The 13,476-nt window shown below is 36.2% G+C and overlaps 1 protein-coding gene across 1 annotated transcript in view; it reads left to right on the top strand.

Moving 5' to 3' along the window:
* Sbf (SET domain binding factor) overlaps positions 1-13,476 on the top strand; it is a 132,487-nt gene that overhangs the window by 74,988 nt on the left and 44,023 nt on the right. Inside the window, exons 4-11 of the mRNA XM_085961259.1 lie at positions 1,431-1,544; positions 3,544-3,763; positions 5,775-6,016; positions 7,028-7,290; positions 7,484-7,675; positions 8,560-8,668; positions 10,030-10,166; positions 12,919-13,030. Coding sequence (XP_085817385.1) covers positions 1,431-1,544; positions 3,544-3,763; positions 5,775-6,016; positions 7,028-7,290; positions 7,484-7,675; positions 8,560-8,668; positions 10,030-10,166; positions 12,919-13,030 — 1,389 coding nt within the window. The remainder of the gene's footprint in view (positions 1-1,430; positions 1,545-3,543; positions 3,764-5,774; positions 6,017-7,027; positions 7,291-7,483; positions 7,676-8,559; positions 8,669-10,029; positions 10,167-12,918; positions 13,031-13,476) is intronic.

The following is a 13,476-nucleotide window of genomic DNA, read 5'->3' on the forward strand; positions in this document are numbered from 1 at the left end:
GGGGGGAGGCGCCAAGATTAGATTTTTTTTAAAAGGGAGGCGTAGCAACATAAAGTTTGGAAACCACTGGCTTAGAATATTGCTATGATGTTCAAACAATGTTTTGTTTATGATAAACGATATTTTAGTTATTTATCTTGACAGCTGTCAAAACCCATCCGTATAACGAGTGGGATCGTTATAAGGATGTGTTTATATTGAAAAACTAGGCTGGGTTTCTACCTGGACGAGCGTGTACTCTATATGAGCTGAACAGTCCGTTGGCCTGCTGCTTTGTGGATTATGAGAAGACTTTCGAGAGTCCACACCGTCCCTCTCTCTGGAGGATACTGGGAGCATACGGGATCCCTCCCAAGATCATTGCCATAATCAAATGCCTGCACGAGATTAGCGAGTACTGTGTCAGAATTGGTGACACTGTCACGGGATGGTTTGGGGTCATGACCAGAGTCAGATAGGATTGTGTCCTTGCTCCATTTCTCTTCATCTTCCTCTTTGACTTCATACTACAGAAGTCGATACCACCTGACAGAGGCATATCTGTTACCCCCAGGGTGAAGTTATGCGACCTGGAATACGCTGATGACTCTGTCCTATTCGACAACTCAATCGAGGGCATTCAATAGATAATCGACAGGTTGCATGACATCTTGTCTCGCGTTGGTTTGAAAATGAATGCGAAGAAAACCAACGTTTTATGCAATAGCACAAGTTATGATCCAGATTTCCCTCTGATTAGCAATGGGCAAAACGTCAAGAGCATCGACAGCTTCAAATACCTCGGGGTACACATCACGGGAGATAGCATTATGCAGAGAGAGCTTGCTATCCGAATGGGAATGGCTGGAGCAACATTGTGTCTGGCTCACGATTGTACACGGTCAAAACCAAGTTATGCCTATTCGACGCTTGCATTTTTACTGTGCTGCTTTACGGTAGTGAATCATGACACCTTATGAAGGCTCAGAGCAACCGAAAGAGAGCTTCGAAAACAGATGTTTGTGACGGATACTGGGTGTGCCGGTCACGTTCCTGGACTATGTCCTTTTCCCAGCTACTTTCAGTTTGTCTAGGGTTTTCTCCAGACAATTGTCTCACCTTTTACTTTGTCTGTTTTTTTCTTCTGTGGTGTCCATTTTGTCAACGTGTTAGGGGTCTGCATACTTGCGCTCTTTCTACGTGACCTGCCCTTGTCATTCTTTGTGATAAATGAAAACTGGATATCAGATTTTTCCCATTCTTATGGAGCTTTCCCGTCATGGTTTTTTAGCTCGTGGCCTGATTGTAGCAGGATACCTTTATCATATATTGATATAGTTACATGACGGTCACGTATTTCGATGGTGAAACGAGAGATAATTAATACAAATTTTATTAATTAAAATGTTTGATGGAAATAATTGGAAACAAAAATTTTTTTTTTGTTACAGGAAGAGGACCCTGGGGAGTCAGGGCGACCACCAGCCATCGCCCACCATAGCATCATGTACGCACCAAAATGCCTCGTGCTCGTCTCCCGCCTGGACCACATAGAAACATTCAGAGTGAGTTCATCATTAGTAAAATATTATTTCTGTCTCATATTAGAGATATCATTTTACTGAGATTTTACACAATTTACAAAAAATGCTATTTCGGTTTCTAATCGAAGCATAGGAGCCTTTTTCGATAAATGGTTGTTAGCTATTTGTTTAATACATTGAGACCTTGCTCTGGATCAAATACTCGTTGAAAAGTCATGTGATTTTTGCTAGATACGGGATTCAAACCTGAACCCACGGCTTCAGAGACCGAAAACAACCACCACAAGGCTTGCAAAGGATATGGAAAGTTGGAGAAGGCTGACCCAGAATGTCGCTGTGGTCGCAATACTATCATGAGGGTTACTACGAGGAAGAATATTTTTACATAAAGCTTTATTAGCAAATCCATGTAAACTATGAAACGTCAGATATAATTTTCCAAAAAATAATTAGAAGTATATTTTATAATTCTGAAAACCTTTTACAATCTTTACATATATTTAGTACGAGGGTGGGTCAATAAGTCCTTAGAAAAGCCGACAGGTGGCGCGACTAGTACTGTAAGCGGTTTGTTTTCATGCAGCGGCACTACCGATTCAGTATGCTGCGAAGTTTCAATCAGATTGGTCGGGTTGTTGTGTGTTTCTCGTACATTTAAAAAAAAAATTTGCTTGTGGAAAATGGAAAAATGGAAAATGGAGAAAATTGAGTTTAGAGCTGTTATTAAACATTTTAATATAAAAGGGTTAACAGCAAAGGAAATAAAAAATGAGTTGGATTTAGTTTACGGCATATCTGCTCCTTCACTTGCAACTATTTATAACTGGTTAAATGAATTTAAACGTGGTCGTACATCAACAAAGGATAAACCACGCTCAGGACGTCCTGTAGAGGTGACTACACCATAAATGATCAATAAAATCCACGATATGGTGTTAAGTGACCGAAGATTAAAGTTGAATGAGATAATTGAGGTTACAGGGATCTCAAAAGGTAGCGTCATTTCTATTTTACATGACAAATTGGGCATGAAAAATATTTCTGCAAGATGGGTGCCGCGTTTGCTCACAGTCGACAATAAACGCAATAGGGTGGTGGCCTCTAAAGCCCTGTTGTCGCTCATGCAACGCAATCCGGATGAATTTTTTCGTCGCTTTGTGACTGTAGATGAAACATGGATACACCACTATACTCCCGAGACGAAAGAACAGTCAAAGCAGTGGATTGCGAAGGCAAACCATGTCCAAAGAAGGCGAAAACCGTAAAATCAGCTGGTAAGGTTATGGCTACTGTATTTTGGGATGCACGTGAAATTATTTTCGTTGACTATTTGGAAAAAGGAAAAACAATAACAGGGGATTATTATGCATCTTTACTGGACCAGCTAAAAAACGAAATTGAAGAAAAACGGCCTCATTTAAACAGGAAAAAAATCCTCTTTCATCAGGACAATGCCCGTGTTCACACATGTTTACGATCAATGGCTAAAATTGAAGAATTGAAGTTCGAATTGGTCGACCACCCACCGTATTCGCCAGATTTAGCCCCCAGTGACTTTTTCCTTTTCCCAAACTTAAAAAAATGGCTAAGTGGACAACGTTTTTTTTCAAATGAAGAAGTCATCGATCGGACAAATGCTTATTTTGAGGACCTTCCGAAAACTTATTTTTCTGACGGTTTAAAAAAAATTGAGAAACGTCTAACCAAGTGTATTGAGCTCCAAGGAGATTATGTTGAGAAATAAAAAAAAAATACAAAAATAAAAACTGTTTTAATGCTTTTTTCTAAGGAATTATTGACCCACCCTCGTACCTACCTAATGTTTCATTCAGAATTTAACCAATGTTATGTTATTTCAGATAAAAATTTTACAAAATTTAACCTAGATAAACTTCTTTTACAATGCTGGTATTTCAGGACCTAGGAATCGAGCGAGATCCCAGGATCATAGAATTACAATCCATAGAATATTATAGCTGGATGTTAAAACATTTTTCACAACATTTTCGTTTCCTTCCAGAATTGTCTTGGCATAATGTACACGGTATATGTTGAGAACATCGGAGTGCCCCTGGAGACGTTGGTGGGCAATGTGCTGGGCTGTATTCAGGTGCCAGGGCCTGGGGGTCCGCAGGTGCGCTTCAGCATAGGCGCTGGAGACAGGCAAGCCTTGCAGCCGCCCGCCGGAGCTTCTCTACCTGTCACCTACTCCTCTGTCTTTATGCTGTTCCAACTTATGGGTGAGTTTCAACAAAATGGTTTTACAAACAATTGTAATATGACATTACCATAATCAACCGGGGCACACAGCTCATAAAGTTATTATGTTGCATATACATTCATTTTTGAAATGTCATGTCCCAAAGGAGTTATGGGATTGCCAGCACAATATGCGCTAAATGTGTGAACAAAAAAATACTTATCCTAATATAACATTATATAGATACCTATTGACATCCACTATATTGATTACCTTTCGGCTATTAGGTAGGAACCGACTTCGGATGATATTATAACAACTAGGGTTTTGCTTAAATATAGCATTTTTAAACATATTACCTACTTAGTCCAACCGAATTCTGAGAACTCAAATTTCAAATTTATTTTATTTTTACTTACGGTGAACATTACAAATTATAAATTTAAGACGTTCACAACATGACATTTAAAAACAAAGAAATAGTATTAAATAGTCTAAAGAAGAAATAAATATATGCAGTATCATAAAAACAGTATGAAAAGTACAGTAAAAGGTACAAAAATTAAAAAATTATAAAGTATGGAAGTACACCGAATGAGCTAAGTGGACCCTACTTTAAGAATTTATTAAACAGTTTGCACCTACAGTGTGTATTCTATAAGCTGGCGTATATGTCACACAGAAAGCACTGTGCCATCCCATTCAACTGTTGCAAGTTTTCAATGGGAGGGAACGAGATGGATGCTGAAGCGGGGGGGAAACCACACGCCAGCTTATAGAAGACAGACTCTATACTCATCTCACGTAGCTGGAATATATCAACATCCGAAACGATTTGGTTGAACAGAGTTATTGCCTTCCCAATTGGCATCACCAATGGCAGGTGCAGACAACTGATGCTCCCGATTTTTAAGATAGCTATCAGGGACACACTTCAACTTCAATTCAACCTTATGTCTGCTTTCCTTCATCACCAACACCAAATGCATTTTGATATCTGGCAGTCGGATAGTATGGCCCTCGTTGAACAGGCAGGCAGCTTCATTTTAATTTTCCAATTTATAGAATAGTTATTGTAAAATGTACTACACTTAATTGTTTTTTTTCCAAGTAAATACCTCTGCTAGAAGTTCTTGCCATCTGTTGGATTCCCCACCACTAGCTTTAATACTATATTGTGGTAGGTTGTACATACTGTAACCCACAAACCTTAGATTACCTTCTAATAAACAATAGGGGTTCAAGCGAGATCTCATGGTAGAGGGGTTAGATGTATTTAAGAACGGAAGTTACCAAATTAGTAGTCATAATGTCCTCAGACCCCCGCAGAAAAATTAACTTAGTTATATTTTTGAAATATTCTAATTTTATAATGCTTGAAAAAACTCAATAAAAATCTCCTGACTCTCAGTTAGAAGTGCAGAGCGGATTTAATTTTTTGTGCTTTAGGTGACATCTATTGACATTTTGGCAAACTATTTGTGTTCTAAATGGCGGGAATTTTGAATTTTGAAAAATACTGACCCTACTAATATAATCTTTCTGAGCTAAAAAGTGACAATTTGTAATTCCACAGGAGAGCAATTAATTTTAAAAATATATTTTATTGTCTTTATTATTATATATTTTCCCCAAAATTAGTTAAAACCAGTGTTGCCAACACTGTCTTCAACAAATTATGCCAATATTCAAAAAGAAGAAGTTACGGAGAAAAACGTTAGATTTTATGAAAAAAAAATGTAGTTTTCATTTATTAACAATGAAACGAAGTTGAGGTGGGTTTAAAACAATTATAATGGAGTTCAACCACATAAACGCCAGTTCAATTAATATGAAGATGAGACCTTGTTTATTGGTCTGCCTTAATAGCCTTTCTTGTGGTCGTCACCAGTTGATCCCGGAAATTCCTCTCTTGATCGAAGCTGCTTATAATATCTTCAATGTACGAATAAATTTTGTGCATCGATTTCTACATTTCATACATTCATCATGAGGGTTCGATGGAGAAGAAAATAAGTATGTTATATTTTTATACTCTCTTTCAATTTTAGGTATCCAGAACGTGGTCACGCTGTGGTGTGGGGTGATGACGGAGCAGCGGGTGCTATTCCGGTCGCGTGCGTTCTCCCGCCTGTCGGATGCGTGCCGTGCCCTGACCGCCCTCATGTTCCCCTTTCGCTACGCACACGTTTACATTCCATTACTGCCTGCGGCGCTGACTGAAGTATTGTGCACACCCACCCCCTTTGTGATGGGTGTGCATGCATCGCTGCAGGAAGAAGTTGAGGATTTGGTGAGAAATAATAATTACACATGTTTAAAACAATAGCGAACCATTTCCCCTTCCTAGTTTACTTTTAAATGTTTAACACACAGCTAAAAAAACCTTTTCTAGAAGGCAGAGCCGAAATATAATATGTATGTAACAAAAAGACGACTATGACCAATAATTTATCTAAAAACCAATCCTGCATGGTAAATCAATGACTATGTTGTAATAATTCAATTAGCAGAGTTATTTATTTGCAGCAAACTTCACATTATTATCGCCCAAACTGCGAGCATTTTGACACAATTTTAGATTCACTTCTATCAAATGTGCAAATATTGTCGAGATAAATATGCTAATTATTATATATCAAGTTTTCTACATCACCGCGGTCGTTTTTGTAACTAAATCCTCCGCCGCATTTACTTTCACCACGTCCATAATTAAGTGTGTTCGATATCGCATGGAGTTTTATTAACATTAAAATGCCTAAACCTTTGCGGAAGCAGACGAAGGGCATTATTTTGAATATAGAAGTCTTGTGAGAAGAATAAACAGGAAAGAAAGCTTTTACCTCCTCTCAATAGTACCAGCGATAGAGTATCTTATATGACAAGTCAACAAGGAAAGAACTCGTGACGTAACAGTGTTAGTGTATGCGGCGCTTTGACGTAGAAGGCTTGTTAAAGAAGTTGGTCTATAGCAGTGTTTTTCAACCTTTCTTGAGTTAGTGAGACATTTTCACATTACTTAAGATTTTGCAACACACCAAAAGTATTCAAGTTATCACACACTAGTTGGGAAACACTGAACTAGACATTGAAATGCAGCGACCGAGACAGACATGATTATCATAGATAGTATACGTACTACTGTCATAGGGATGTTTCACACTCAAGCTGATGTATCGCACAAGACACTTGACATTACTGATTTTGTGTCTGTAGTGGTTGCGTTCCAACGACTAGCTCAAATATATTAATAAAATGTTAATTATGATTATAGCATTAAATCGTTTGTTTATATTGATAACAGATGGATGTGATGGTAGCAGACTTGGACGGGGGCGCGCTAACTGTACCTGGTGGAACACCCTTGCCACGGCCAAGTTCACCTTTAATGGAGCGAGCTCTGGCCGCACTGAGGGCGTGTCTCCAGCCAGTCTTGACATCGGCCGACAGAGCGTTTCCACCTCCCAATGGGCCTCCACATTCCAACGCTTTGGATCCTGCCGCGCTCGATAAACACATTCGCGCCATTTTTATGAGGCTATTCGCACAGTTGCTTCAAGGCTATAGGTAAGATATTTAGTTTTCCAGCATATTATTTGTGCAGAATTAGTAATTATAGTACATATATTTTCTTGCCTTGAAGAATATCAGTTTTGCACTTATCGGAAATTTTTTGTATCGGAATATCGGACCACAGATTTTCATTTTAGATTATTGATTATACAAATTTAAGACATCAATGTTTATATTTTATTCTCAGATCATGCCTCACAATAATCCGGATAAACCCATCACCTGTGATAACCTTCCACCGTGCTGCATTCCTGGGTGGCCGCGAGCTCAGCGGCTGCCAATTCACCACCCGATTACTCGATTGCATGTTTTTTAATGCTTTCGTTGCCGAGAGGGGTCCCCCGTGGAGGGTGTGCGATGTTTGGGATGAACTCTATAGGTAACTATCAAAATACATCCATTTTTTAACCTTTTTGAGTTAGCGACACACTTTGAAACCAATTAGGATTTTGCGACACATCAAAATTGTTAAATTAAAAAGTTTTGCTTGAAATAATAACACATTTGCGCATATTGAGACCCGAGTTATCCTCAGGTAGAGGCAGGTCAAATATTCTCTGGGAAGATAGTGACCAAGTACTTTCTTTAACAATGTTAACTGTCAATAATTCTTGTTGGAAATAAGTTGTACAGTAAAACCTCGTTAATAAGAACACGGATAATTCGAAATTCGCCGTAATTCAAAATTTTCGCAAAAAAAACTCCCTTGAACATTATTTTCATATAAAACCATAGCTTTAATTCGAATTTCGTAATTCAAAATGATTTCAGAGTCCTGGCATATAAAAATATTCAATAAATCGTAATAAAGTACACTATTTCATGGGCCAGTCATTGAAAGATTTTTCTTCATAAATTACTTATTTTAAGAAGGTAATATAAATAATCCTGACATTTTATGACCTATTAACACACATGGAATCCTAAATTTCGTAGGCACATCTAATTAATAATAAATTAATAAAAATCATTTTTTTTTTTTTTTCGAAATTTTAATATTTTCCCCCCATACATTTCATATTTCGTAATTCAATATTTTTTTCGATTTTCGGTCCAGTGGAATTCGTATTAACGAGGTTTTACTGTACAAATTAAAATAAAACTCAATAATATGTACTACTTCTTATTCCACATAATTTAATAATTATCAGTTACCAATAACTGCCATATTTATGCTTATAGTACCATAACGGTAGGGATAGGGTAGACTGTAGAGAGACTTGTTGAATGGACCCAGTTAATTTGATTTTCTCTTTCTTTCAGTAATATGCCGGAGCAGCTGAAAGCGGAAAATTTAGATCCACAATTAGAAATGTTGCATATAGAAGAATTGGCCAAACAACTGCATTTAAATGAAAATCCAAACCCTCAAGTAAGTCATATTTTTGTGTTGGTTACTAATATGTATGGGTTTATGTAGTGTGCTGGTTTATACTTTTACACTTATTAAAAACACGGATTCAGAGACATTAAGTATTACGTAAGTATATTTCGCTTTTAAGACAAGTAACAATTAATTATTAGCAATATTTGTAAACGCACGCTTTGGCGCGAAAAGGTGGCAAATCGTATTCGGACACGGCGTTCGAGGCCCGAGGGTAGGTTCCAGACTGACCGTACCTACTCTCGATTCTTCGTCCGCCCGATACAAATAACGGCAACTTTCTTTTTGTTTGTTTCGTTGTGCATCCTGGTCTAGCCTTGACTCATTTACAGTTACAATAATATTATTATATTCCCAACTCTGTCGATTGGAGGATTTTTGATGTGAGATTTAGGCATTATGATATTTGGTATCATTACATACTTTGTAAACTTTTATTTCGAAGGTATGAAATTTTTCTTGACAATGTTAAATTTTTTTCGATTCAGTAAAATCTCATCACAGATTTATACAGCAATTGAATACTATTCCATTGATTGTTGGTATTGGGACTGTTCCAATCTATCTGTGTACATATAGCCAAAAGTTGAATAACATCACAGATGAGAATAGATCCTTAAATTCTTCCTATAATACAGGTATCCTACACCCCACGCATGTCTGAATTCAAGTAGGCTGTGACCTACTATACTCTCTCATTGTCATTATTCAACTTTAGTTAACATAGTAAATATTTGACTGAGGCCAATGAGGTATTACAAATTAAACAACAACACTGGTATTTCAATGTCACGAAGAAATGTGTTTGTAGTGAACATACCATTTGTAGTGAAAATGATGTTTTGGTTTTCTTTTGGGCACTCATCGTCAAACTATTCTCTCACTGTGTAAATAGTCTACTGTGCGATGGTAAAGGGAAACTACGCTTCAGTTAAACGCACTGGGGCTCACATCTTTTCTTTCTCACTGTCGCGGCAGGCCTTGAGTGATGCAATACAAATCACGTGGGCTTCCTTGTGGTTAATTCACAAAGAACTTTCAAGTAAGCTGGTTACGGCAATAAAAATAGGAGTGGTTAATGTTTCATCTTCAAAATCATTTATATTACAACTGAACATACACGCTTTTAAAATTTTCCGATTTACCAAAAGCCATCCCGCAATCGACGCATTGGACATGCCCGCTATGACTATTAGCTTCAATAGAACCGTCAAAACATGAATCAAGTCCACTCCAGATGGACCTTATGAACTTTATAATATATCTTAACAGATTTTCTTTTACAAGGGTATACATATAAATGTTGTGATATAATTTGCCTGTTAAATTTAATGTTTTCTGTTATACAGGGCTATCAACAGAGAGTATTACGGCCGCCTGAAGGTGTGTCGGCTCGTATTCATCAACCGCCATTACCCCGGTTGGATGGGAAGAAAATCCAAGCCATAATTGATGAGGGACTTGCCAAGAACAACCTTTCTGCTAAGTTAGTTTTCCTATGCTACCATTATACATCGTCCCTGTATATTAAATACCTCCTATGTGATTATAGTCATATTCTCAGATAATCGAAAAAAAAACTATTTTAAAAAATAGTTGTAAATCATACATATTTTTTAACATTTTTTGTGGATCCTAATCATGAATTAAAATTGGATAATCATAGTTTTGATCTCATAGGATTAATTCTATATGCACCGTGTTGAATACGTTGAATCATATCTCAAAATGACGTGTTCACATAAGATTATTTGGTACTGTTCGGTTATACGGAATACAGCGGAAAACACATTTTGAAAATAGCCGATAAACTGGATTATTTGTTAGGTTAACCTAACCAAACCTAACCTAACCTAACCCAACCTAATCTAACCTAACCTAACCGAAACTAACCCAAACTAACAAATAATCTAGTTTATCGGCTATTTTCAAAATGTGTTTTCCGCCGTATTCCGTATGACCAAACAGTACCGATTATTTTAATACTGACCTATTGCGGCGGACGCTCATACCGGACTAATTTTGGGCATGCTTTAGGATGCTCCCACATAGTATTAATTAAATATCGATTTGTTATTTGGTCTTTCGTCATAATCATAATAACTCATTTTCGTCAAAATCACCACATAGGAGGTATTTAATATGCAGCGACGAATATTAAAGTGTGTCACTAATTTAAATCAAATCAAATCAAATTCAAATCAAATCAAATTTATTTATTTTACATATAATGAACATAACAAATTATAAATTCAAAGCATTCACGATATGACATAAAATAAGTGTTAATAATTTTTAAAAAATAAAAATACAGAGAATAAGTAATAAAATAAGAAAATAAATAAAATAAGTAACAAAATAAAAGTAGATGGAAGCACACAGAGTGAACTTTGATAGACCCTATCTTAAAAACTTATATAACAACGTCCACCTAAATTCACCCTCACGTAAGTGGATTATATCAATATCCGAAGCGATTTCATTGCATTTCATGCAGAGTAGCATGATCGTTACATCTCCATGTCATAAAGATGAATTGGGAAGGCATAACAGTGAACAGTGTTGACTAGGGAATCCAATCCCGAGCCAAAATTTTGATCCCGGGATTTCAGGATTACAACTTGACAATCCCTGGATCACGGGACTGGTCGCTGGATTGGCATATTTTTCGATAGTTAATATTAAATTTTTATATATGTTACGCCGATTGTGCAAAATTGAATATTACACGAAATGGGCAAAATTTTGCCTAAATCATAAAAATGCACCTTATTCATGAATTAGACAAAATATCTGGAGAGTGCGTGAATTCGGCAGTAATTTTTCTGTCTAGTTCATGTCTTGGACAAATTAGATAGTAGCGCTACGGTGGTATTTTTTGCAACTAAACTAAATGTATCAAAATGCTCGTGCATTGGTCAAAATGTACATATATTATCTATGGTCAAAATAGATGATCGCGCTCCGGTGGTATTTTTTGCAACTAATCAAACTAAACAAATGTCATTGATTATAATATAAAAATATACCAATCAATATGTAACTGCAATGACTTTCATATCTATTTATTATGCGCAAAGAAATCTAGAACTATAATATGATAACGGAAGAATTTTATTGAAAAGTATTTTCGTGATTTGATTCGTGCTTGGTCGATTGAATGTTTGTGATAGTTTGTTGACACTTGATAGCTAACCTCAAAATGGACATTCAGTTGAATACATTAATTCAGAATTACAAAACCAAACCTAACCTAACCTAATAATAATAATATTATATTATATCCAATTATAACTAATAAAACCATCCGTATTAAATTTACTTTTTCTTCTGTCATGTTGACAGTTCAAGAATTCCATACCCTGGCGAATTCATGTACCCAGCAGAAAATTTACCTAATTCATGAATAAGGCAACAGGCTTGACTGTTACATGAATTAGCCAAAATTTTGGCCATTTCATGTAATAGTCAATTTCGCACATTCGGTGTAACATATATACAAATAACATTGATAAAATCGGTCACAAATAAATCTAGTACCTATTATTTACTCTAGCTAGCTCTATTTTTTACTCTACTCTCTTACTAGCTCTACTTTTTTCCCTCTAAATTCATTTAAACAAACGGATTTATTATTTTTCTCTTAACTATGTAAATGTTTCTTGATTTATTTATTCTATTTCTCAAAATTACTTCATGGATGTTACCTGCATCGTACATATTATGTGGAATTTTTAATTTATGTTAAAATATTTACAAATTTAAACGATTTTAATTCATCAATCAATATTGTGTTTAGTGTTTACATAGTTTATATGAGATTGTTGTTTCTGATAGTAAAGAATGGGTAATGAATTATGAATTATGAACTCGCGTACGCAGCGCCCGTGTGGCTTCGCTCTAAAAAGGCATCTCATTTCCAGAGAAACACTCCTTGCTATGTCAATTCTTGTTATTATTTTTTTTAGACTGGTCCAATTTCTCATTTATCCATGTCCCTAAATATCTTTATTCGATCACGCTTTTAATTGGCTAATTACTACAAACAAAACTTGCTTTTGTGTTGTCATTCTGGGTAATGTCAATAAATTCGTTTTATTCAGGTTCATAATATATCTCCATAATGCTATTATCTACCTTTAGTGAATATTCAAAGAATAAGGCATAACGCTTCTTTAAACCATAGTTAATATTTTAGCATATGACTGATAACTATCTGTGTTTATTTATTGATTTAGATTATCTTCAATGAGGCCTGCACAGCCGAGAATAGTCCCCGCAGGACCCGGGCCAAATCCCTACATGGATCCTCTCTCATTGGTTCTACCGAATTCCGCACGAAGACTAGAGGTAATATATGTACATGATTCAGTTTCTTTTAATAAAGATTCTAATAAACCTTGACATTGGATAATTTTATAGTTTTTATTAAGCAGGAAGACGGTAGTTTGTTTTACGAGAGAACATCTGATACCCAACTCTAGAGACATGCGATCTATAAATTTACTGCCTTGAATTAGGACCTATCGCATACTTGCAATGTCGGGAAAGGGATACGTTTCAATGTCATGAAATAATGGCCGTACTATGACAGCGATGTGTCATGTTGTCATATTTTTTACGCCATTCTTCTAATTTCAATTGAATTATTATTATTTCACCAAATAATACAAGCTATAGTCGGAAAACATAAAAGTTACTTTGTTCGGTTGGGTTCGGCTGACTGTCGTGGTTGGACTTTATCCTGGAGAACGCCAAGACCGAATGAATGACTAAAGTTTTCCCTGGGCATGCTT

This window comes from Rhyacophila brunnea, unplaced genomic scaffold (assembly GCF_057557595.1).
Source record: "Rhyacophila brunnea isolate RB1 unplaced genomic scaffold, BYU_Rbru_1.0 scaffold_12, whole genome shotgun sequence".
Lineage (NCBI taxonomy): Eukaryota > Metazoa > Arthropoda > Insecta > Trichoptera > Rhyacophilidae > Rhyacophila > Rhyacophila brunnea.